Here is a 27,228-nt window from a genome sequence, read left to right as displayed (position 1 = left end):
GCCTTCTTCAGCATCTTCTTAGAAAAGGTATTTGTTTATTAAATTGTCATGTGTTAACTGTTGAATATTCAAAGTTTGGAATTCACACACATGCAATAAGTGGTTTACTGAATAAAGACTGACGAGAAAACTTTCATATATTTAATTAGTACCCGGTGAGGGTGCAATCAGAATGAAACAACCATTCTGATTGGCCCTCAACAAGGCATTACCCTTGACGGGAATCCCTTGGCAGGGATTCCACGGCCATTGTACCCGCCAGGGGGCGTGGCAGCCCCTCAGCCAATGAGGAGGCTCGAAGCGGGGCCATCCCCGCTCTGAGCCTCCCCACTGCTGAGAGGCTGGATTCGCCCCCGCCGAGGACTAGGTTAAGGCTTTTTTTGTTTTTTCCTCCCTGACCTCCCCAACCAATTTACCTTCTGCCTCCTTTGTCCCCGGTGGGGGATGACGGCAGCCTCCAGCCGTGTGGGGGACGGAGGTACTTTGTTTTTTTCTCCCCTCCCTCCCAACCCCACTTCCCTTCTTCTTCTTTATGAATTTAACAAAGGTGCACGAGAAGGTCGTCTCTGTGAAGGTGTGTAGTATTACAGAAAAAATGTCTTCCAAGTCCTTAAGTTTTTTTGTTTCTTTAGATTGTCCAAGAGGTTGGTTGAAAAAACGTAAATGAGGGCAAGCAGTAGTGGTTGCTAATGTAAGCAAAGCAGGAACACTGGTATATACATTTTGATAAACAGAAGATTTAAGAAAAGGGTCTTTAAATAGTCAGACACCGTACCCACAAAGTTTCTACTCTACTCCTTTACCCCACCACCGAGGTATTGCGAAGGAGATGAAAACCGATAACAGATATGTTTTTCTTGCTTGTCCTATTTTCCGTTATCCATTTAGATATCTGACAGTATCACCCCTGAGGCTGCTTAGGTGGTGCACACTTTAGAAGGCTATTTTAGCTTCGTTTAGCACAGCCATTGCTTAACAAATGTTTATATTGTGGTTTCTCTATTTTCAGGTTTCAAGAAATGTGCTACAAAGCCTACCTAGCAATACGCCAGCATGCTAATGTTTTCATCAATCTCTTCTCCATGATGCTTGGGTCGGGAATGCCTGAACTACAATCATTTGATGACATTGCATATATACGAAAGACACTTGCTTTGGACAAAACGGAGCAGGAAGCATTGGACTATTTTATGAAGCAGATGAATGATGCTCATCATGGTGGTTGGACAACAAAAATGGACTGGATCTTCCATACAATAAAACAACACGCTTTGAACTGAAACGAGAGCGGAAGAATCTGAGAAACTTTTCACCCGTTTTTGGGTGGTAAGCTGCACTGTTAAACCAGAGAGGCAAAGACTCGCTGCATAGGAATTGCACAAATGGCGAACAGCATAAAGGTCGCAACCGTAGCAGAGCAAAAACATACAGACAATTGTAGCAACAAAATCATGAAAACATGAACAGGGTTTCTGAAAACACTACAATGGTGAAAGACGAGACTGCCTTAGTCTTCTGCACAGTTTCATATGTTCTGCCTTAAGCCCCACATGAAAGGCTAACTTCGAATTATGTGTATAAAATCCATTATCATGGTAAAAGTCCATTTATAAAATGAGAAGTGTCCGAAAGGATGATGAAATATTTATAAATATATATATTTTTCTTTTTTTAAGCCCATGTTTTTTCTTTGTGACAACACCGATTTTATATACTATAAGTGCAGTCTGGCCCAATGCATTTGAAAATGTCGTGACTGAGATCAAGCAAGCTCTATCTTCTTCCCCTGGCACTTTTCTGTTGCTTAACACTGAAGACTTCTTGCATTTAGAAGTGATGGTGGATCGTCTGTTTTAATCTAATCTGCCTGGAAGTGCTTTGGAAGACAGGAACCTTATCTTTGAAAACGTCATGCTAGCAGTTTGGAGAGCTATTAATCGATAGTCCTTGCCAGGTGTTTACTTGGTAGCTTTTTTATGATCACCTTTTTACTAAGCTTTACTAAGAAACACTCAGACCAGGAAAAGTCTTGTTCATTTTCTTTGGTCTAGAATGTAGGACTTGGATGTAAGGAAACAGAAGCAACATGGCTTTTTTGCAGCAGGATACACTGATGTTCCTTTCGTAGTTTACTTTTTCATGTTATCTCGCTTTGTTGGCTCAAATGACCTACAACCTAACAAAAGGTGGGTGTGAAGTGTGGCATCAAAGGCTATTTTCACGAGTGAGATTGGTACTTTGAAAAACACACATAGGTGGGTAGATGTATGCTTATCAATGCTGCTACCTTTGTGCTTCAATTCTGGGGCAAAAAAAGGCAGTGGTCGAAGTGTGCAAAAAGAAGTAGTGGAACTATGTCCCCTTCTGGGATGGCCCCGCTCCACACAAACCCCATCGCCGTGCCCCCTCCCACGTGCAATGCAAACCCCCAAACAACGCACCTGCTGTTTAACGGAATGTTCACTGCACTGCACTGAAGTGCAAGTTTCAACTTCTTACTACACTTTTATTTTAAAACTAAACCGTTCTGGAACGGTTTCCTTTGAAAATGAAAGTATAGGAACAGTAAAACTCAATTTAAAAAAGGAGAGGAGCACCGCTCCCAACCGCTACCGCCCTCTTCGACCACTGAAAAAAGGTGTTCGATGTCTGCAATTGGGTGTTATGTAAATAATTGTAGAGGATGGTTCTTAAGTATTCCTTGAGAACTAAATTTGCCTTGTAATTGTTTCTCCGACTTATTTTCCCTTTAGCATATTCTTGGACCATTTCACTCAGTTATGATTGGGTCTGTGAATCATAACTGGTTTGACTGTGTCCTAGTGCTCTCAAAAGATACTGGTGCTAGTTCTCTCAAAGAAGCTTTCTTTTTATACTCTCCTCTAAGCTTTTCAGTGGTTGTGGGAGATGGTCCACATGAGTTGATGGCACTTAGCAAGAGCTGCTCACTTTATGGCATGTCTTGTAATCAATTCTTGGACTTGGGTTAAAGAAAAGACAAAAAGCACATTTGTTTAAAACCCTTTGTTTTATCATTCAGCCACACAGTTCAGATGCCTAACCATGAGCACTTTAAACTAACAGTGGCCAACACTACTCCAAAGTGGCTTGCGTTTTGCATGTCTGTCATAAATTGTGGTTTGTCACTCAAATGTCCCATTGATAAAGAACAATTTTCAGTGTCATTCGATGTAACAATATCCTACGGGTTGAGCGCACTTTAAGGTAGCCAAAGCTTTCCGTTTGTGGAATTTGAAGGAGCTGATTCCAATGTGATTTATAGTTATTACACAGCACTAAAAATAAGGGTTATCCAAACTAAGCCAACTTAAACAGCATAGAGCGAATATCTATGGATTACTAGTAGATCACACCAGATTTTTTAGAATGCAGAGGACTTCACTTTCCATAGCTGTGATGCTCTTCCAGTTGGAGTTCTCCTGCCAAAATTAGATCTTACAAAGCCAGGAGCCGTTGGGTGATTTCTTTTGGTTAAGATTAAAAGACAATTAGTATTTTAAATGGATGGGAGCTCTTCCATGACTGGCTGTGAGAGTGTAACGTGTATAATTATTTTAGCACCATGAATGTGAACCGATGGATCCTCTTCATTCGCGTAACATGGCTGAAAAATTCTACAGTTTCGCTGGCCTGCAGATAATTTCTGAACTACAGAATGTTGCATTGTTGGATGGCTGTAACCCGGTTATGCGGTATCGTGTTGTTTTGCTGACTGTTTTTTGATGGACTTTTTTCAGGAAATATTCCATTGAAAAAACTCCTGTTGGCAAAAGCACATAGAACCGGTTTTGCTTGGCATATGGGTGTAAGCTGTGACCCTGTAGTGCTCTGGTGATAAGTGACAATTGCAGTTATACCTATGGTATTTTTGTTATGCTCTTAGGAACAAATACATTCTAAAAGCTAAAGGTAATATGCGGGATTGCATTTTATAACTGCTCAATATTTGATAATGATGTGGGGCAGGCTATATCTGCTAATATGAAAAATGAACACTTGTCGCACGCAGAAAGGAATAGCAAATTAGCGGGTCTCACTAGGCACCGCCTTTTCAGGTGGGACCAAGCCAGATTTGCTTGCACATGGTCCTTCTGTAACAGCATAGCATGGCAGACAGAAAAGCAGTGGTTTAAAGAAACAGGTCAGATGTAATGCTTTTAGGGCCAAAATTGTGCTCCCTATAGTCACTCTTGTTGGCGCCCTAGGCAGCTGTATCTAATAGCCTTATTTATAGCAATGGCCCTGACCAAAAGGAGTGGCGCAAGCTGAAGTCTAGCATCCAGGCTCTGTGTGCAACTACTTAAAGGACTCTTTAAGCATGTGAAAGGCGGAACGTTGTATCCTACTTTACACCATTTGATCAGGATCTTCGATTTGCATTTAGCGTTAGTTTCCCCTTTCCAGAGAGCCAACGGAGCATGATTTCTGGGAAATCTTCTGAGCTTAGACTTCTGAATCCCTGTTTTGCATTTTTATTGTTGAGTCCACGGAAATCCATCTCGCTCGATATGCCATATTTAGCCCAACGCCCATAACATCCTAAGTGTACCGAAATCTACGATCTAAAACAATTTTTTCCATTGCAAAATGCGTACCCAGCAAAGTGTGACAGAAAGCAATAAGCAAACAATAGCGAACGTGTTTTGGCGCACATAAATTAACCCCATAACACCTTCTACCTAAACTTTCATGTGAAAAATATATATATATATGTATATATATGTTGCCTGCCTATTTGGGAAATGCAGATACATATTTTGTGGCACCTCCCACATCACTGGATGATGCTCCAAATCAAAAACAAATCTTGGAAGTAGGTGCAAGTGCAGCAATGTAGGTTTGCAGTCAACTGCATCTGTCCACGTAAACTGGTTGTTTCCTCACAAAAATAACATGGTAATTTTGTTTTTGATCTCTTGCACAAGAGGACATATCACAATACATCGCTAATATTAAAAAAATAACTTGTCCTTGTATAATTCTGAAATGCCAAGATAAATCCCTGTGCAATCCTAATTCTGGATATTGTAGATGCTCACATTATACATGTCTGAAGCAGCAATCATTATTTCACTACATTGTTGCTTTTCTTATCAGAAAATAAGACGGCAATGTTATGTATATCGTTTTTTCCTTTTTAAATTGCACATTATACAAAAAACATAGAAGGAGCTGTAGAAGACCGTTTTTCCACAGAGAGAAATATGGGGAAAATGTGAAGGTAAATGTAGCATAAGGAAAGGATGAGCCAAAAGGCAAAGTACGGGCTATAGTGTTAGGCTTTTACATGTCATCATTTAGGTAAGGAATCTTTGAATTTTGGGGTGGGACCCGTGTGAAAAAATCTTCCTGCTGCCCCTACCACAATCCGGCTTGCACGTGAAACAGTTTATGTGGATGTGCCTATATAAGGTGTAAGCGGTTGCATTATTGTTACTCAGCTTTTATACTGCATTCGTCCACACTGTAGTGCTCTTGCAGCGCTGTGGCTTGTCTGAAGTGTGATGCATTGTGCCCCGGCCAGAGGTCTCCAGGCCTTGGTCTGCGGAGGAGGAGAGGTGAAAAGGGAGCACATTTTAAGCAAGCATGAGCGATTGAAAGAATGTAATTTTGGATGGTTTTAATTCGATTTGGGTCACTGCAGAAAGAGAACTACATACAACTGATCAGGAAAAGGGCTCTCTGAAACCATTCCGAAAGTATAACCCAATAAAGAAGTACCTTGTACTTTCAAGTACTGAAATTGATAGGTTCAATGGTGGATTAGATGTGCTCCATGCAGCACAACCCTGAAGTATGAAGGTTTGATTGTTGGCAAGGTATAACTGTAACCTGCCAGGGCCCAGAAAGAAAAATCTGGGCTGCCAGAGCTTAAATTTGACTTTGTGTTTTCACAAAAGAGAAGATGGGATGGAGACTGTTGATGAGAGTGCCATCATTCCATAGCAATGTGCTGGGGTCTGCACGTGTAGTGGTGGAAAGGTGGCGTTTCCTATTTCACTGTGAGAGAAATCCGCTTGGAAGGTTGTCAAGTAATGCATGGCAGGCTCGCTAAGTATAAGGAAACATTTATTTAAGGAGCACACACTAGGGTGGCAATGTCCGCTATATGGCCTGTATGCAGTGACAGGATGTCCCCCTTAGTAAAAATGTTCTTGTGATAACAGTATGGCTTTGGCACAGGTTTTAGGCCTTTGTGCACTGCCTGGGTGTTTTCAACTTATGCATTTATTCCCTAGGTCACAACAGTACAGGGTGCCTGGAATTTCAAAAGAAATTCCCAAGACTGCTAGGAGCTTTATGGGGATGGTAATATTAGTGTGGAAGCCTGAAATCCTCGTGGGCTTAGACTGGACTCTTCTGTTAGTTAATCTGCAACATTCAGCCTCGTCTACATTTTTAAACCTGGGTGCTGTGACTTTGCCATGTAAAGAGACAGCAAGGGAATGTTGGTTTCAGCAGGGGTGTATAGTTGGCTTACCAGCCTTCCTTTGCATGTATACTTTGAGTTCTGGCCCTTTTTATGAATTGAATACTGCTAAAGTGTATAATTTATTTGGCTCTTATGGAGTGGCACTGTTTACCTTTCTGCTGCACAGACCTTGTTGGCCTTGTACAAAGCAACCTGACATTAATGTGAAATAACTTAACAAAACATGATATTTATTTATTGTTGGTTTGTTAGGCGCTTATACAGCAAGTAAAATACTGTTTCAAAGCGCCCATAGGGCGAGGGGAGGGAACAAGGGGGTGAAACATATTACAAACACAATATTTCAAGCAGTGGAGGGAGAAAAGAACGAACCTACTATGCCTTGTTAGTATTCAGAACGTCCAAGTGCAGCAAGGAAGAGGGCAGAGGAGGTAAGTGCTGGGGAGTCCGAGCTCATGGTTTGCCACTGATGAAGTGCTTGGAATGTTGAGTGCTACACGGCCTCGAGCCATGTTAGTTGTAAGTGTGAGCCTCCAGGGCGGGGGCTGTGTCAAGACACGTGCCGAGGGTAGACCAGAGATGAGGCGATTGGGTGTGGGAGGTCACAGGCCCCGAGGATGCAGAAGGGCCCCCAACACCAATCACATAGCAACTGTGGGATTAGCAGAGGAGGGAAGGAGGTAAAGAGGAAAGTCTGAGGAACTTCTGGAATTTAAGAAAGTCCTGCTCATGGCGCAGAGGGAGGGGGAGGCTGTTCATAGGAGAGAGTCAGCCGAGGAAAACTATCGACCACCTACCCTCTGTTTAGCGAAACACTTTAAACACAAAGAGTTGGTGCCACAGGAACGTAGTGGTCTAGATGGAGAGTATTTAGTAAGATAAAGCTGAAGATACTGAGGTCCCAGGACCAGATCATCCTTGTGGATGATGCAGAGGGATTTAAATGTAATCCGTGCAGCAATCTGGCGCATAATATGACATCACAAGCTATCACATCATGCTAGTCTAACAAACATTGCCTTAATGAGGTGAAAGAATACATAAACCAGTAACAATGTGAATAATCAAAACTAACAACACTTACTATTCGATCATAAAATAAAAGTTGGGAAGTTAGATTTTAATATTAAAATAGAAGGATGGAACGGGGTTAGGTACAGAAAGGCATGAAGTAAATGTCTAACAAGGGTATGTAGGTAGGAGGAGAAGCAGGAAACGCCCACCTAGAAGCGAGAGGAATGTGTACACTAAAAAGCACAATTTCATGTTAACTTTTCCAGCAGAAATGCATTTGGCGAGAAAACACGTAGATCTTAACTGATCAACAATGCATAAAATGCACACCTCCCTTGCCCTCTCACCCCACTCCCTATGGCTACCACAGGTACACATACCTGTATGTGAATGCTAAATGGGGATAGAAGTCCATTAGCTCTCTCCTTTCGGTTTTATTCCATTACCAACTTGCCAGCAGAAATACACATGTCTTACAGGGACTTTTCCTTGGCAATGTAGCTTCTCCATATGAAAGGATTTAATCTCCTGTTTGAACAAAATGATCTTGATAACATAATAGTGTTATCAAGAGCAGCACCGTACAGACATGAATTGGGCAGGTGCTTGTCGTTCTGTCTTGAAATATTTCCTCTCAGCTACTCAGACTGTGCCCAGGTGCACAAGACTGATCTTCAACATGCAACCTGAGAGAAGGCCCTTTTCACAAGGGGTGTTACTGTTTTGTTAAAGCTTGCAAAATCATATATTAAGAAATACAGATTACTACAACTAGGTTTAGATGTTGAAAGACGAACGGTACAAAAAGAAAGCGAGGTTTAATGCTGTAATACTAAAATGGAATAGAAAAAATATTTTCTAGTGGAACCAGAAAACTGTGCTGAAATCCCAGTATTCTCACTTGACCAGATAACATGATCATGGGCAAATTCCAGCCTCATTGTGCCTTTATTTCATCAAACGCCAACAGTGGTCTCTCCAAGAAGGGATTCATTTCACTTCGGGCTATACAAAAAACATCACTCACGTGTTTTCTTACAATGTAGAGTAATTGTATTGAATAATTGTGCACACAAGCTGAATTTTCTCTTGGCTTCCTCATGACAATCACTTGTGTGCCATGTTCCTCCCCTCACAGAAAAGTCCATTTAAAGTACATCAAAAGTCCGTTTGATGTCATTTGTATTTGAAAAATATAAACAAATACTGATATGCACCTAATCTTTTCCTTTACGTTGATGCTCGCACTGGTTCTTTGGTTCCTCCCCAACCACAAACAATCATTTCTATAGACATCCATGTTCGTAGCCAGCACCTGGATTGCTTTCCCTTTTTCCTCTCAGCATCTTCACTGCTAACGCAATTTTCACAAAGCCTCAAAAACGCCCATCCCGCAGTGTAGAACCCGCCACAAATACTGAGTGCATATCGCAAGATATTTTATTTTCAAAATGAATCGTCATCCGATTCGGCTTTCTGATCCCTCAAAACCAGAACCTGTATATATGCGACTTCAGACTGAAAACGGAATGCATCTGAAATGTGATTTATTGCTCTTACATAAAATTGGAAGCATAATTTACAGATATGACGAGGGGCTCATAATTACATTTATTATTGAACAAATTGACGTTCAGATTTTGAGCTATTTATTAATTTGGTTAATACATCAGAACGTTTAGGAATGCTGTTTGTGAATAACTATAGTGTATATTAAAGTACTGCCTTTCCTTATTAAGGGATGGAGGATGTGATTGTGCTAGTGAAATGTAGACCCATTCACCAGCTGCACTAGATTGAAGAAAGGTGGTGTGTGTTATCCTCTGCGAGAGAGGAGTTGGGTCAACCGATTGAAGAAAGGTGGTGTGTATTATCCTCTGCGAGAGAGGAGTTGGGTCAACCGTTCTTATCTTTGATTGAAAATGAAACAGTAATAATAGAAGAAAAAGTATCTCCTTTTACATTGAAAGTAATTTAAAGAGCAAAATAAAGACATTTTAACTAAAGAAAGCAAACATTAAATCTATTTACATTTTGTCTTCATTTAGAAATAATGGGCAAAGATTACTTTTAAAAATGCATTTTGTAGTACCAAGGGAATCCCCCATATCACCCATAGCTGTGCCCATCACACCCTTACTTGAACTTTTTTGATCTTTTAATATTTACTTTACAAATGGAGGGGGAGCCCCATACTCTCTTTCAACCTTCCTCTGCTCTCCTCAGCTGCTCTGAATCATACATATTCCAGCCAGGAGTCTTTTCTTTCTTGTTTTGACTTATTTTATGGGTTTTTAGTTGGGATGGTTTTGCTTTCTTCATGTTTACCTTAGTTATTTTCAGTAAAGTCGTTTTTACATCTTCATTTTACATATTCATTCTTTTTCCAGGGTTATTTTTAGTCATCTGGGTCAACACTTCATTGTTCCAGGAAAAGCAACTCTGTAGAAGTGATGCCCTCTTGCTGAGTCAACACCAAGTAATCTGTGTATTTGAGGAATGGTTCTTTAATGTTCAAAGTTTATACATTTGTAAAAGGCATTATGGTCCAGTGAAGGTACCCCTTGCATGCGACTACCTCTGTATACAATAGAGAAAGGTTACAATACAAAAAGGTACTGGGGTTCATTCATGTGTTGGTAATTCAATGTAGTCATTTATTTCAGTATTTTAATACATTTCTATCAATTTCAATTCACTTTTAGTCATAAAGTATAATGTTTCAAATTACATTTCAGTGTTGGAACATGGCAATTCTGGGTTCAAACAAAGGCTACATCCTGTCCTTTAGAAAAGATCTCCAACTCTTTCTTCCCAGACTCTGACATTAACCATATTTGATTACCTTTAAAATATAGAGTATTTTATTCCTAACTCTGTATGTCAAAGGTCTCATGTATATTTTGTACAATGTCTTTGAAGATGTACTGTTAAAGGATCCCCTAAAATAACATTGTAGCATTTATTTTCATCCAATATTGAAAGCTTCAACAAAATGTATATACTCGATATGGAATACTTTTCAGATGTTCATGTTTTATTTTAGCCCCAACATAAGGCATATTCGCAACAATATTTCACCAATTTGCTCATGCATTTTGCCTCTCAACATATTCAGGGAGATGTCCTGAAGTTTAAAGCTTCCAAAGGCATCATGGCGCTGGAAAAGTCCGAACAGCAGACCAGAATTCAGAACAGATAGACAAAGAACCAAAAACTCAGAAGCAGTCCTAAAAGAGTTTTTAATGACCGACGAAAAAGCAAGTGGTTCTCAGTTGCAAGAAGAGCCCGTGGGAGAGCATTCCAGAATTCAGCAGGGCAAGGCGCAACCTCCTACCTGAGAGTATTTAAAATGGGGGAGCTGGACAAGATAAGCATCTTGTGTGCTTAAAGATAACTGAGGAACATAGGGAAGGAATTTGAGTTGCAAATATTCTGCTCTCAAATTGAAAAAAGCTCGATGTAGTATGCACAGGGATTTGAATTGACTCCATTTAGCCACAGGTAGCGAGTGCAAAGAACAGGGAAAATGGGAGATGGAATGCAAAATTGGGTGCTATACACACATTGTTCTGTCAATTTTGGAGTCAGTTAATTAAATACCCTGGCTGAGCTAAACACAGAGAGTTACAATAATCAATGGGTGCGACTTGACACAGCACCACTTTATCAGCAGCTCAATAAAAGGATTGCCATTTATGCTCCGCTTGCTTACGCTTAAGTCCTCATTAAACCGTGGCTCTGATGGCCGACCACGAATTTTAATATTTTTCAGTGGGGCCAGAGAGTCAGCTGTGACAGTAAAAATCTGTGCAAGAGTTTAAAGATAAGAGGTTTGAGAAGGAGTACATAGTTAGTTTATGTGGGATGGAATTACAGCGCTATTAATAGATTTGCAAATTTCACTTTAGAGCGCTATAAGTAAAGGATTCCGATGAATTAAACTCAAATTCAATAGCAAATAGGATAATAAAATGATCGGACCACATAACACAGAAGGCAGAAGAAAGGTCCAACATGTTTCCTAACTGGTGAGTTGATTTGGTCACATGCTGTATAAGACCTAAATCAGCCATGGCAGTAATAAAACGATTAGCCGATCGATCTGCAGGGTCATTAGGTTTAAAATAAAAATCTCCAACCACTAGTAAGCTGGTATATTGCGCCTGCAAGCTTGCGGTCAAGTCAACAAAACAACTCAACAAAGATAGTCTGAGCGAGGGTGACAATCAAAATGTGACATGTGATTGAAACCGAGAGTGACAGGCGTAACTAAGAGTGATTCCATCTTAATATCAAAATAGTGTGCCATTATCGTGGCTACAAAGGCCAATTTAAATATCGGGGTGGCACCTCCCTCCACCAAGGCGGCCAGGCCACCTTTGTGCCAAATTCTGTACTTGGGGATTGTTTTTGGCCCCTAAATATCCAAATTGTTTTACTTGAAAGTTTGGAGTTCGGTAACACTAGACTCACAGTTTCAAATTAATAGCAACATTCAAGATTGTTTATTCTCTTTGCAATGCACCCAAAACCCTCTGAGTTCTGAAAAGGACTATTTTTAGGCTTTGCAGTGTGCTCTTAAGAAAGACTGCTACTACAGACAGGCAGGGGACATGCCTGCACTGTTTTCCACATGCAGCAACAAGAATTTGCAGCAGCAGAAGGGCAAACTCTTTCAAGATCTTTGCCCCCTTTGTTTAAGAAGCAGATAAAACAGAGCACAGTCCAAAATGAACACTGTAAAAAACAAGATGAACACTTGTATTCTCCAGAAAGCAGGCTCCAGAGTCCCCTAATTCCAGACTGTTGGAATCAGCTGCACTTTGAAGTCTGGCGGGGGCATTTAGATCTATGGCAGTAGCAAACCGTTTTCATTTGAAATGCAAGCCACGTATCTAATTCAACCAGGTTCCCACTTAAAGTTCCTTTCCATTATACCATGGTTCCTTTCTTCCACCACTAACCCCCTATTGGGTCCAGAAGACTACCTCTATTCTATGGGCATGCACTACAGTTAATGTTAATTTCTGCTGAAAACACTGCACCCAAGACTCCATAATTTGAAAGAGCTAGAATATCAGTTTTTAATTCGGTCATTGGGCAAAAATCAACTTCTCTGGTAGTTGCCAAATCAGCAAATCTCAGTAAAGAGACTATTCATGTCTGCCCTTGCTTGTGCAAATTCCTTCTGAAGAGCATTCCCTTCCATAGCTCTCACAACATCAACTTCAACAGGCTTTTATGACACAGACTTTGCTATGCATTGACTTTAAACCTTTTCCAGTTCTGCTTCCTTTGGGGCGTAGGGGTGACCTTTAAATCTGATCATGCCATCAAAACTAGTATTGGTGACCTACTTGGCGTATTTAAAAGAGCCTTAAAACTACAGTCTCTTTTAGACAGCTCTTCCATTCATTTACTCCAGAATTAAGTGAATGATCTCCAACGGATGCAAGGTATCCAAAGGGAAGACTCCTTTTAATTTGACATAGCCCTGTACTACACTAAGACTTCCTAACCCAAATGGGATGGAACGCCTGTTTGACCTTAGTGGTGCTACTACGCTAGGCACATCTACCATTTTTTTTTTCATTCATTCGTCGCGCCTTTCATATCTCCTAATGAATTCATACTTTTGTGTAGGAGTGCAAAGAGGATGGCTAAACCACTGGTGGGTCACGTTCCTATTATTAATTCCAGACCACATATTGGCAGATGATTTAAAATACTGAAACTACTGCAGCTGAGCTATTGAACCGTTATTTCCATTTAAAGTTGCTATTTAAGGAGTCTTTTCATTAACACTTTCCTCTCTTGTCCCCAAGATCAAGAAGATTGTGGACTCTCACTTCCGGTTCTTGATTGAGACTTCTCTCACCATGACGTCTCACGGTAGAAGCAGTCACTCCCCCCATCTGGAATAGCCTCCCACTGAGTGCTTGGCTTTTAGGACATTTTTATGATTATTGGTGCATTTCAGAGCTGTGGATATTATCGTTGGTTGACCAGAAATAATATCCTAATTCTACAGTTTTCTATTTTATTCTTACTCTGCCTAAAGATGGCCTAGATGTAGATACAGTTAAGGGTTTTCAGCAGTTGTCATGCCAGATGAATGGTTGATCTTTATAGATGCTAACATGCATCAGTTTCTTAAACTTTTACTAAAAGATGTCTTTTTCAACATATGTGCCAGAATATTGGGGAAATTGTCTTTTGTTTTCCCATTTTAGCCGTTCTCGTTTTGATCAACATATATATATGTTCAAAATCTTAAATCTCTGAAGGTTCTTTACCAATTGCTTTGAAATTTTGACACAACGTTGCATTTGAATAGGCTCGTGTTTTATATACCTCCTATACCTAGATGTCATACCTGTGACAGGTAAAAGCATGCTTTTTCAGAAAAACAGCGCCATCTGTTGGATGTAAAAGCAACACGCGCTATACTAAATACTTTACGATTCCATTTCAATGTTTGCTATTTAGAATAGCTCAAATACGTGCCGAGGAAGCAGCAGTGCAAAGTGCAGCCAGACTTCAGGGTGCACGGTTGAGAGCACGGCGATCCGTTCTGCAGCTTCAGATCTGCTTTGTTCTCAACAGAATGAACGCAAAAGGTTGAGAGTGGCTGAAAGAGGTCAACGAGAAACAGCAGATCACCATCAAACACGACTCCGTGCTCAGCAATCACGTGATTACAATCACCTTGCATTCCGGTACAACCCAGCTGATGATTATAGTTTGAGCCGGCATGTTCTCATCGGCACCATGACTGAAGTGTGTCCTTATTGCAAGGCTCTGAAATTTAATGGAGAAACGAAAGGAATGTGTTGCGCCGCCAGGAAAATTAAACTGCCTGAACTTGGAGAACCACCAGAGCCATTAAAAACTACCCACAAGCATTGTGAAATTAAACATATTAGAAATGTGCGCTTTCTCTTTTCTTTCTTTTCCATTTAACCAGACTGAGCCAAAGCAACACGTGGCCAGGGACCGCTAGTTTCATATATTATATCTCACTCAGATGAATCCAAAGGGGGATGGTCTAACTCAAACAAAACGGTATTGAGTTCATATGTGTGCCTTGCATTATGCTATTACATTGAACAGAATCCTATCCCAAAAGGTTTTACAGCTCATTTTGTCCTAAGAGGGTTATTTTGCAGGATTTGGTTTCAGAGCAGCATTGCTGGCTTCTTGGCCCAGGTTTATCGAACATGTTCACGCAATGGCAAAGTATGATCACTCGGTGCTCGCTCCTTTTCCATTTAAGTAGCATAAGAATCTATCTCCAGGCAGCTTGTGTAATGTGTTTGATATTAATGTGTGGGAATTTGGCATCATTAAAGGGATTATTCCACATGCGGCATGGCAGCCACTACAACTCTTATGAAGCATTCCGTTTGCTGAAATGTAATGTGGAAGTATGTGCCTAATTTCTGTGGACAGTTATGTATGCAGCCTCACTTCGAGGAGGGCCCCACCTCCTTATACAGCATTTGTGTGGGCCCTTCTAACTATAAAAAATGTGACTTTGGAGAAAGTCCCATTCTAGGCAATGAAAGCTATGGCACTTAACGCATATTTTCTATAGTGTGGGTATTGTCTCCCAAGTTGCACTTGGCCCTGAGTGGGAAGGTGCATGGTTATAGTGTTGTGTTTTCCAACTGCAAACAATGATCTAAAATCGGGCCATATTAATGACGGATACTTAATGTGGGCTGACTCATAACTTGAGTTTTTCAGCCTATACAATCACAAGGTTAAAGTGACACATTTCCTAACCATTTTCTGGAATTCCATTTGAGACTACAGAATGTTACCACACTGTAAAACCAATGTTACATCTGGGTAACTTCCACTTTTTTGACCATTCAAGGTTCAACCAGCATTTTCTAAAGTGAACACATTTCAACAGACTTAATTGTTTGTCTGATTATCGAACTGTAAATATTAATCAAAATGTGAATAACGAAAGATGTTGGATGTGACCTTGATCTAATACTTGTACCTTCTCCAGGCATTTTACCCACCCCAGCTGCAAAACTTGTGTGTATATAGAGATCTACAAATAAACACACACATAGCTGACATGTCAGTGGTTTTCATCAGTATTTGCTAAAGTGAACAGATTACCCTTACCGTCAGCTAAATGACTTAGTCTGCAAATACTTGTTATATTACACACACATACAGCTTAATTGTATCATTATTGCAACATCAACATAGTTGTAGGTGTTCATGTTTTGTCTGGCTGCGAATCTTCTATAACTTGGCACATTGTCACCACCACAACACTGAAGATTGCTCCAGTGGTTGACATCTGTTCACTTGCAGATATGTGACAATGTTCCAAGACTTCTTTAATAGCGGTTCCAAGGCTGCTGTATGTTGGGGCCTTTTTGCCATCCTTATTGGTCTGTGCGTTTTCACCAGACTGCACAGGTTGCCTAGTGGCATCTCCCAAAACCACTAATTTGAACAAATGAGATTGTACCTCTGTCTCCTTGGCAATACATAATGTACCACTACTGAGCCATGCGAAAATCCTGCAGCATTATGAAATGTGTTCTAGCAAAATACATCTGAACATTGGCAATTCAGAAACATATAAACTGATGTTATGCATTTTGTTATGGTATATGGTATTCCATAGTAATCTTTTTCCAAAGCAAAATAAATTAAACTGGTACATGTTTATGGATTGTGAAAGGGGATGGGACAATTGTAAGGTTTGATTGAGTATTGCAGGAAACACTTTCTTGGACATAAGTATTTTGCCATTCAATCGATGTATACTTTTGAAAAGCAGTCATTTTAACACTTGACTAGACAAAACTATCGGTTAAATATAATGAGGTTTGTTTTTGTATGTGTCTTTACTGAATACACTATACTTATTTGCTCTAGGATCATTAAAAACATCAACTGTTTTGAATCTTATGTTCTGCTGTGATGAGGGCAAATTCTCGCTCTCCGGTCAACCTAATGCTTCACATCACACCCTTTACCACATATGGGTGATTAGTGTTCTACCTCCTCATTCTCCACTACCTCGACATTTGCAGGTTGTTACACACTCAGGATTCGAAAACATCAGCTATGGCATTTACATTTAGCAGAAATTGTATTATGTAGAAAAACGCTGGACGGTCCATACCAGACAACACCTGTTTGAAACCACAAAAGTGCAATGAATCTTGATTTGCTCATAATTGGGGTTAGTCTACTTTGGTTCATGTATAGAGCTAAAGAACTTACAATAGTACAATGGTATCAAAGGACCAGGCATTATGAACCTTATGAGTTTGGAATTGGTAAAAAACGGTCTCAATTATGATATTTATAAAGCGCTTAATACCCAGAGGTTTCTAAGCGCGGACCCAGGGATCAAGCGAGTGTTGCTCTGTGTCTTGCTTCCAAAGCGAGCACGTTGCCCCTGAGCTCTCCTCCAGAGACAAGACAGAGTTGCTTAGTTTGTGGTAACCATATTATCTCTTGGACATTTTGTAAGACTAGGATTCCTTTGGTTTTTACTTTCTTTTGAACTTTCCAAACATGTGGTAACTTTCACATGTCAAAAACTCAAATTTCATTAATTATATTGTTAGCTTGCAGTTGAAAAGAACAGTTCATCAAACCTATAATGTTGTACAATGTGCCCAGAGTCCAGCACTTGCAATAAACGCTGTTAATATGGTAGTGTGTATGAGTGGAGATATATTCCTCATAAGCAAAATCAAAAGGCTGGCAAATATCGAAAATCTTGATTCCCTATTACTCTTAAGCTAGAGACACTATTCATTTTTCAGCCTCTGATTTTTGCTAATGAATGTGACTGCTCTGAAAGCAGTAGCAAGCCTTATTTAATTGGATTGATTGACATTGGTGAGTAGTCCTTTAGTGGGGATTAATATCGCACAGCCTCAAGGTAACTTGATTCATCAGCAATAGAATTTTAGCTGCGTTTTGGTGATCTAGCTTCCCTACTCCACAATTCAGGCCGTCTGGCAGGGTGCAGTGAATTGTGCTGAAATTCTGCCAACATAAAATCAGTTTTGTTCCACTACCATTCCTGATTTACAGTTAATGGAATTGCAAGGTTCATGAGACAGCAGCAGAAATTAATTTCTTACTAACAGATTTCAAGATTCAGAACTCCGCAAGCTCCTCAAGTGTAGACCTCAACTGTTACATCATACAACCTTAATATCTTCACCCTCAAAGACACTCGGTCACCATGTGCTATCAACTTCCATCAGAGGTCATTCACGTATGTAGTGAGACTGTGGAAGAGTAGGTACTGTGTCTTTTCACAAGTCACCACTCAAACACCTCTTCCAAACAGTTAATGTTGTACAGTGTAATGTTGCTCGATGTGTTCCATTGTGTGAAATTCCAATGATCCAATTAAGTGCAAGAGTAGTAAATTAAGTTAATAGTGAATGGAAACACTTTTCTTTTACCTAAACAATGTTTGAAACATAGTGCAAGTGAGCTGTTTTATTAGCTCAATTAAGCACACCGGTGCTAATGTTTTCTTACTGAACATCACTAGGATAGGAGCAGATGGAAAACACAACAGTTTTGTGTGTAACTTTTGATCCGTCTTCCAAATCAAAAGCATCGTCAAATGTTGGTCCTACAGCTTGTTTTCACAGCATATAAACACTTTATTTTGTATTTTTCATATAGTGTTCTCTTAGACATTTGACCCTAAAGTATGTATGCACAAGCTTGCTGGTTTTTACAGTACGTCTATCTTGTTAATTACATATATTAATGTTTGTCCTAAATATAACAAGGATTTGTTTTGTTCTATGTTGCTGTTTGTGCAGGTCGCAGGCTAGGGTTGGAACCATTCTATAATCCACTTTAATTGCCTGTTATTTGATGTCCATAACATCTTTTAAAATACCTCCTCATAAAATCATGAGCCGTTTGGGAGCTTTGTGATTTACTTTTTCTGATGTAGTATTCGTTTTTATTGTTGTCTGATTTTAATTGAAAGAACATTTGTCGATTTGTTTCAGAAAATTATATATCACAATGTCAGACATGTTTACCCCTTTAGGTTAATTTAACATTTAGAATGTTACAGCAAGAAGCAGTTTACATAGTTTTATGGTGAGATTGGAAACCTCTTCGGCCAATATTTGTAAGTGGTAAAAATACTGGGACTGTGACAAATCATTTCTCTTCCACTTGTAGGATTTATTTCATATGTTGCAAAGGCATTTATTTTGATAACTGACACATTTCACTGAAATCTAAAGAAATATACTTATTTGCAGAATCTGAATTGTCCCGGGAAATTCAAATGCCCCTGAGAAGGTTGTGTAAATGCTCATTTTGTTCGTGTTACTTTCTGAATTTCCTCAAAGTCCTACAAATCGTTTCCCACCTTACTGCATTCATCAATGATAACCTAAGTAGAATACAGTAGTTTAAATTGTGTCTGGTACAGGAGTTTGTGTAAGGAGGACAGCACAAAGGGAACAATATAAGCTACTGTTAGAATGTAATAGTACTGCATGATGCACTTAATTTGTCCTCCTTTTGAAGGAGACATTTTAGCTCAGTAGTTTTATGGGATAGGTATAATGAGTCCATTTTTTCTAGAGCAAGAAATTGCAAAGTATCTCATTTGCCACAAAATAGCATACAATCGGTCAAACATTTGCATAGTCTGTTAAACGTGATCTGGACAATTATTTTATTTGTAAAATTATTTAAATCGGATGTTGCAAATTTTTTCCAAATGAGCACAGTTCCCAAATGGATAAAGCTATTTCTGTGCGGCATGGACTGTATAAATGTTAAAATCGTTTATAGTGAATTACAGATCAAATTAACCCATCTGTTCAGAACTGATACAGTGCACTCTTTTTTTTGTTATCATCCTATGTTTTCCTGTTATGCTTATAGTGTTTTGCTTGATCATCATTTTGTTCTGCATCAAATAAGGTACAATATTGTAGACACACCCTGGGGAAATTGACTTGAGGCCTGATTTACCATTATGTGACCACTTCTTATTATGAATTGTATCTAAGATTCTTCCAAGGTAACACATTTGTATGGAAAAACAAACTGAAATGTAAGTGTTACCAGCACCAGTTAAGCCACTTGGGTTATAGAAGATAGGAATATTTGCGCCTCTAATCGTTCCTCTTATTAGCACTGCTTAGCTCACTAGAGACTCATCTGTTACCTGTTGCTCTAGTTTTAAGTGCAACTTGTTTCATTTCTGCCACCAGAAAGTCTGAGTCAGGCTTTGATCTGTTTCACTCAACTAAAAATGGAAGAAACTGTGTGACAGATTCGCTTAAAAAAAAAAAGAGGAAGATGTGTTGACTTTAACTTTAGAAGTTACCCAAAGATGCCAGAAAACTGATTTTAAGAAATAGTTGTGTAGTATACAAGTGGGCTATTATAAAGACACACTTTCTGCTAAAGTTAACTTTTCTAAGGAAGATATTGTAAAAGATAATTGGTATCCCAGCCAATTATGTACATTGCATTCACAGCTATTTTTTTTCTTACTGTCCTACTGCATGGCTTCCTTTTAGAACCGGAAATCCAGGAAACATTACATTACCTTACCTGTGCTTTTCTTGAAATAAGCAGATGGTGGTTTCTCAAAAGGGTTAAAGATTGATAACATGATGTTTTTTCCACAGTGTGGAAAAGGCACTTCTGAGGTTCAATTCTAGCCAGATACAATGTTTGACCCCAAACATGTTAACACCTCATTATTTCCTCTCAGATAATTGCAGGTCTTAAGAAGGCTTTTGATTTTCTATGCTGATTGAAACTTGGTGTGTTATTTGTAAGGATGCTTAAGCGATAAGGTAACGAATGATGCATGTGTTTATTGTACAGAGGATTTTTTAATGCAGCAGTATCGTTTGAAAAACAAACACAAAAGCATTTGTACATTTTATTTTCTATCTTGCTAAACCTTTCCACTGAGAACAGTTGGGCTGAAGACTGCACTGATCGTAGCTCATGTTCATCAGATGACTGGTAAAAGTGCTTTTCCTTCGAACTTTACTGTCTGTAACACATATTGTTCATTGAAGTCACTTTGTTCTTGTTTTATTTCAACACGTTTTGAGTGTTGTGTAATTATATATAAATACATTTTATTTAAACTGGTCTCAATTTTAAGATTTTGTTTTGTTTACTCTGGTGAATGCAGTTTGTTAATGTCCAAGTAATACTGAATATTATTTTGTAAGTAACGGATTGTATATTACTGTTATAGCCAACAATACCCATCTCCTCTGCTTGTTGGCTGCACTGATTGAGTAGAAGACGAACCGTTCTTTTGAAAGATTCTGCAATTTTTTTAATTGTATAGGCCCTGTCTGTTTGTACATCCCTCCAAATATCTGGGCCGCTCTCAACTGCTCCTTTTATCACACACATTCAGTCAACACTTAAGTTTTCCCCCCTAAGGTTTGACTCAAATCTTCTAATATGCAGATCTGTGAAGGAACAACTGGTCCCGGCTTTCCTGACCACTTTTTCTTTTTTTACTGAAAACAGTCAAATTGCTATTGGTCCCTTCACTTCCCCTTCAACGTTCATGATGTGGTTCACCGCCCCACGCCCTTGTAATATGTCGGGGTTAACATTCAGAATTTGTGAACCCCAGCCTTTCTACTGCATTTCATATTATTTTTTTTCTTTTCTTTTTCTCTGAAATCTGTGCTTGAATAACATTTGTATTCTGCTAGGTTTTCTCTTTTATGGGGGATTCATGGTATTGTTTGCTTTTTTAAAATGTAAACTTTTTCAGATTTCTTCTAGCACAGTTTTGTGACCATCTACTGCCTCTCTACACATGCCAGTCATGCCCATGTAATGTCATGCGTAGTATGCACACAATGTTCAGCCATTGAACCCCTATCACGCCATCCAATACCCTGTCTTGGTAACTTTTGTTCGGCTACAACTTTCCTGTTATGCATTTGCGTAACACATGTCTGCAACGATATCTCACTCACATTCAAGCCAGGGGAAGGTGACCTGTTCTGAAGAAGATTTAATTTAATACACACTTTGAAGAATTTACATGGTAGGGTGCTTTGTTAACAAGAGTCTGTGACTCTTGTTATTGATGCACACGTCTGTACCACAGTTGGATGGCCGTTGTTAGCCATTGAAGGACTGCAGCTTCTGTTTTCACATAAGCACCTTTACCTGCTAATGAGAAATCTTAAGCCTCAAGAGTACTATTCCTGGAAAACTTGTCCACAACAGACAAAGTAGTAATGGTACTACAGAGGTCCTTAAGACCTCTGCACACTTCTTTGCAGATTGGCATGCCTTGAGTTCAGTCAGGCTTTGACCAAATCTCCTAAAACATATATTCGGGTGTTGGCTGAGTTCTTGTCATAAAATGTGGAATTCTTATTTTCACAATATTGGTAACAATATGTGAATACAAGTCATTTCTAGGAACTGGGGGTCACACTCTGTAAAGCATAGTTTCACGTCCGCCTAGGAGTGAGTACACAAAGAGTAAATCTGCTACTAGGGATGGTAATTAAATGGTGCATCTGCCCGTCTACCTGCAATATTTAGAAGATGCTCTGGAGCAAGTCGTTCACATTTTCTTTCCTCTCTGCTTGTTAAGTCCTGTTATCTGAAATGCTCAGGAGGATCATGGGGCTGTTGGTCTTTCCTTTTTCAAGAGCCCCTGTATTTTTTTTTTAAACACCAGAATGTATGTAAACTTTCTCAGTGGTTTCATTGCATTATCCAGCATTGGATTGTTCATGGATTCACATGCTCATGAATATTCCGTCGTTAGACTGGGAATCCTCTGTAATATTAAAGCAGTGTAGCCTTAAAGCTTAAAACTGATTTTCACTTATATAACCTATTGCTGCCACTTTTGGTCATACTGCCCATGCCAATGACGTTCGTCCTCCTTAGCTCCACCCTTGATGGCCATCTTTCGATTTCTACTGCACGTTTGTGTTGGGAGTCCTCGTTTCGCTCCTCGAAATATTGACTTTTGTCCTGTTTTTGAGAAACGTTCTCCGTTTCCTTCATCCGTCACTTCGTGACTACCGGTAGCGGGGACCCATTGCCGGTGACGATCCAGATCATTGACAGATATTCTTGCTGCTGTGCGAGGCCTTTTTCTCGGTTCTGAGGCATTCTCCATGCTGCCATGGCAGACGCCTGCAAGAAAAGTCTTTTCAGACCATGCTCCAAGTGGCTTAACGACTTTGTGGACAATCCGACATGATAAATGCCTGTATTGCCTGCACCCGGACAATGATGTGGAGAACTGCACCATTTCCAGTCTTCATCGAAGATTCGAAAGGATCGTCATCGGAGGTTGGTGACTTGGATAGATGAGGGTGACAGGATGTCTGACACGTCCTCGGGCCAGAGTTATGCCTCTGCCAGGGTCTGCAGCCCTATGGAATGTACTCCCTCTGCTAAGAGGTTGAGGTCCCATGAGGACACTTACTTGGGAAAGAAACATAAGAGGGAGACGTAAGTCGCACACCTCAACCACCCCCCCCCTGGCAACGATAACCGTGTCCGTACGCTGTCGATTACATCAGTTTCGTCGACAGCCCCGTTCACGATTACTGCATGTGCAACCAAGACTACGGCCGCGACTAAACTATCGTCTTTGTCTGGAATAGGAAAGACACCCCTTGACATCCTCAACGCAAGAGTCAATGAGCTGCACTCCAACAACGAAATCCAAGATGGCTGTGAGCTTCCAAGCACCTCCATAAATCCAGTAATTATTCTGATGTTCTCTTGCATAATTTAGACCTCCTGAGAAGTGTTGTACTGGAGGACTCCCTGGGCCTGCTTGTGGCAAAGTTTCAGAGCAATTTGTGCCCAGGAGGTCCAGCTTCGAGCTTGGTGGGGCCTCAGAGGCAGTGGCTCTGGTGAGGGAGAGGAGGAGCCGCCCACATATGCAGCGACTTGGTGTGCCCGTCGGCGAGGTGGGACAGAACAGCGAGGGAAATCGGTAAGCTTGGAAGCGCTCAGCAACAGCTCAGGGTCTCAACCAACACCCAGTGACTTTATGTACATGCGGCCGGCCAGACCCAGGTTGGCAACAGAGTGCAGTTGTGCTTTGACCAAGCACTGCCCCCTGGGCTGAGGCACCTGAGCGGGTGAGTGGACTTACAGCTGGTGACAACAGCAGACCGGCGAACCGACCCGAGGCCACATTGAGTACTTGGAGCTGCTGTAGGACGGAACAGTGACTTGGGGAGTGAGGCGGTGGCGAGTCCCGCTCCCTGGGTGGCTGGCACTGGTCACTCTCCGGACTCAGTAACGGGTGGTGAGAAGCGCTCAGGCAGCAGCAGGGCTGCGTCTGAGAGTTATCTGGCACGGCATCCCTGCAACTCCAGAGGAGGCATAATCTCTCCCCATTGCTGGCTGGCAGAACCGGTTGCATGAGAACACGAAGGGCCCCTGCGGAGGAGCGTAGCCGATGCCTCCTGTAGCCGGGTGGCTGAAGATGAACCCATTGGAGGAGGCGACATCGGGAGTGAGGTGTACATTGGGGAGGAATACCTCTGAGGCCGCGCAGCACCCAGACGCTGTGGTAAACCAGCTGGTATGCAAGCAGTGAAGCTAGCGTCCGCAGCTTGAAAGCACGATTGGGGAGGGGGACGCCCTGTGCATTGGATTAAAAGTTGCTCGCCGGCAGGCCTGTAAGGGGGGTAGTGCGAGACCCCACCCGGCCCCAATCTTGTATGAGAAACACTCTTCACAAGGAGTCCCAAAACAACAAGGAATCCTACGTGGGAAGCGAACCAGACAGGAACGTAGATCTACAGCCTGCATTACAGGATCCGAAGAGAGATAGTGGGACGTGAGTAACATGTGCATGTCCGAGAGCGTGCCACCCACCCTCCTCCAGCCCCCCCTTTGCTGGCTGAGTAGTGAACATGTACCACAGCGCTGCGGCTTGGTCTCTGCAGATAATGGAGAATGCACCGATGACCTCCCAATGGTACTGGGTGCTCGGCGGAAGGATAGGCAGCTATAGCCCCTGTCCTGCTCCGGAGTAGGGTGCTGACTGAGAGCGTTGATGTGAAATAGACTGCCCGATAAATGGCGACACCTGGCACGACATCAGTGGGCGGAGGCGGGCTTGTGCTGCCCACTGGTAACCCCATCCCTCATTGCACACAAAAGAATGTTGCTACAGAAGGGGTGAAACGAGACAACAGCGTGCGGGTCCAGGTTGGGCTCTACTGAACGTAATAACAGAAGTGGGGGACACCTAATGATGCTGGATATGTAATAGGCAAAAAGGCAAACTAGGTCCAGCTGGATCCAATGAAGAATACGCTCATAGGTCACTAGAGAGCAATCAGGCATTGGTGGAACAGCATCAGTGGGGAGAGCACACGTGGATACCTGTTACTGAAGGGAAATACGATTTGTTGTCCGACCAAATTAGACCATAGGCTCCGAGCTTCACCTGTGAAGGAACACAAGGCAGGCAACAGGGACACACTGTGCTGAGGGGTGTCCTCCCATGGTATCGAGCTCTGAGCAAGCAAGTATGATTGTCTACATAAGACCCAAGCGCAGAGAAGATGTCGAAATCCGGGAAAGGGGTAAACCACAGTCTAAGCTACATTTCGACACGCCGTCGCAAATGCAAAATAAACCAATGGACGACACCCAGGCCGCAGGGTCCCTGATTGTGTCGCAAGATCCGGCTGGGGCCTTCCAAGACATTAAGGAGATGTTAAACCAATTACAGTCCAGCGTACGGTTATTGGACAGGAAAATTGATACTTACCTGCAATGTCGACCACATGCAGGCTTGGGCAAACATGGGGAGAGGCTGGACGAGGTGGAGGGTAGGGTGTCTGCTGTGGAGGACGTGTCCAACTCGGTGGATAGGGATATGCCACTCATACCGAGGGTGCTAAAGGAGCTTGCCGACAAGCAGCAGGACCTGGAGTTGCGGTCCAGGAGGAATAACCTACCAATTATTGGGGTACCGGAATCGGTGGAGCAGAGAAACATGGAATCCCTCATGGAAAAACCACTGAGGAGATTGCTTGGACCAGAGGACTTCTTGGCACTGTGCATTGTTGAAAGGGCACATCAAGTCCCCAGTGGAGAGAGGCCGATTCCCGGAGCGCTACCTTGCCCAAGCATAGCTCGGATGTTAAATTATCGTGTTAGGGACACTGCCCTCTGCAAGGTTTGTGAAAAGGGAACATTGACCTATAAGGGTGATGGAATAAGACTATTCCCGGATTTTTCAAAGTTCAAGCCTCCAGAAGGACATTCATCAAAGTTAAGAAACAGCTATGGGTTGGAGGCATTCGCTATGCCATGTTGTTCCCGGCCAAACGAATAGAACATGAGGGGCGTTCACTGTTCTTTCAAACTCCCCAGAAGAGGCCAACGCCTTCTTGGAACTGCAGCCTAGGAACCCTAGGCAGCGAGGGAACAAACGGGTGACAAATGATTGATGGTGTATGTCCTTTATTGAAGCATGACACTTGAAACTAGTTGGTAGCTGATCCAAATCCAATCTGCTTGGAACCACAAGATTTTGGAGGTGTCTAGAATGGCTGGTCTCCAAGCTGTCCCCTCATGCGAAAGCTTAAATTGTTCATCTGAGTAGGGGAAGGGAGACCGCTGGTGTGTTGGGTTGATCAGCGGGTGGGGGAGTTTAAGAAGTTAATCTGTTGAGTGGTTTGACAGGGAACGTAAGGGGGGAGGGGCTGCAACATACCAACAGATTGGGGTTGGTGGGGAGTTCAGTACAAACATTACACTGCACGCGCCAAATGCTGTATCCAAGCGGTATATTCGTGGGGGGGGGCACCAGGGTGACCATTCACCTGGGGGTTGCCCCCAGGGGGAGAGAGGGCCTGTTACCTTTCAATGACACCGCTTAACTTTATTACTTGGAACGCATTGTCCGTCAAAGAGCAGGAAGGTCCTCCTTTACATGCAGAGACATCAGGTGGGGATTGCCTTCTTACAAGAGACTCACTTGACTCCAGAGGTAGAATCTAAATTCGGAAAGCGCTGGGGCTGTCATTGGTACTTTTCATCGTATTCATAATATGCAAGGGGGGTGAGTACTCTCATACACAGTTCTGTTGGGTTTCGACAGGTTAATATTGTCAAGGACCGGAAGGGGAGTGCACTGGTTGTGCAGGGCACTATACAAGGGAAACTTTACACTCTTGTTAACTATTATGGTCCAAATCGGGACTCTGTGGAAACACTGGACTGGATTGATGTGCAACCTGGGAAACTGCCACCAGGAGAGATAATCTGGGCGGGGGATTTCAATGTGGTCATGAATGCAACACATGATTGAACGGGATCGGCATGTCACTCTGGGGGGAAAGGGGACAAGCAGAATACAGGGGATGTGCCTTCTATGGAAGTTTGAGGTTGTGTGGAGGATTAGAAACCAAGACATTAGAAACCAGTATACACACCACTTCACACCCCATAATTCTGCATCAAGGCTGGACTTCTTTCTGATATCACAGTCTCTATTGGAACAGGTGGGGGAGATGGAAGTTATGGCACACATGTTGTCAGACCATGCCCCTGTGTTGTTGAGGTCCTGGGTCGAGTAAGGTGGAAGCTCCCCTGGAGATTGAAGAGCGAGGGTCTCAGAGATACGATGTTTGGGGTTGGCCTATCAGAGGCTATAGGACTCCCTTTTTTAGACCTATGTGGACTCTGTGGAATCACCAGGGAAA

General features: G+C 41.7%; 1 protein-coding gene across 1 annotated transcript in view; it reads left to right on the top strand.

Annotated features, from left to right (window-relative positions):
* Window positions 1-20,635, top strand: part of PIK3CA (phosphatidylinositol-4,5-bisphosphate 3-kinase catalytic subunit alpha) — a 1,010,697-nt gene extending 990,062 nt beyond the window's left edge. The window contains exon 20 of the mRNA XM_069618695.1: window positions 1,010-20,635. Coding sequence (XP_069474796.1) covers window positions 1,010-1,280 — 271 coding nt within the window. The 3' untranslated portion in view covers window positions 1,281-20,635. The remainder of the gene's footprint in view (window positions 1-1,009) is intronic.
* The last annotated feature ends 6,593 nt before the right edge of the window (window positions 20,636-27,228 follow it).

The sequence above is a fragment of the Ambystoma mexicanum genome, chromosome 10, assembly GCF_040938575.1.
Source record: "Ambystoma mexicanum isolate Mex_15411 chromosome 10, UKY_AmexF1_1, whole genome shotgun sequence".
Classification (NCBI taxonomy): Eukaryota; Metazoa; Chordata; class Amphibia; order Caudata; family Ambystomatidae; genus Ambystoma; species Ambystoma mexicanum.
This window is presented reverse-complemented; position numbering and strand designations above follow the sequence as displayed.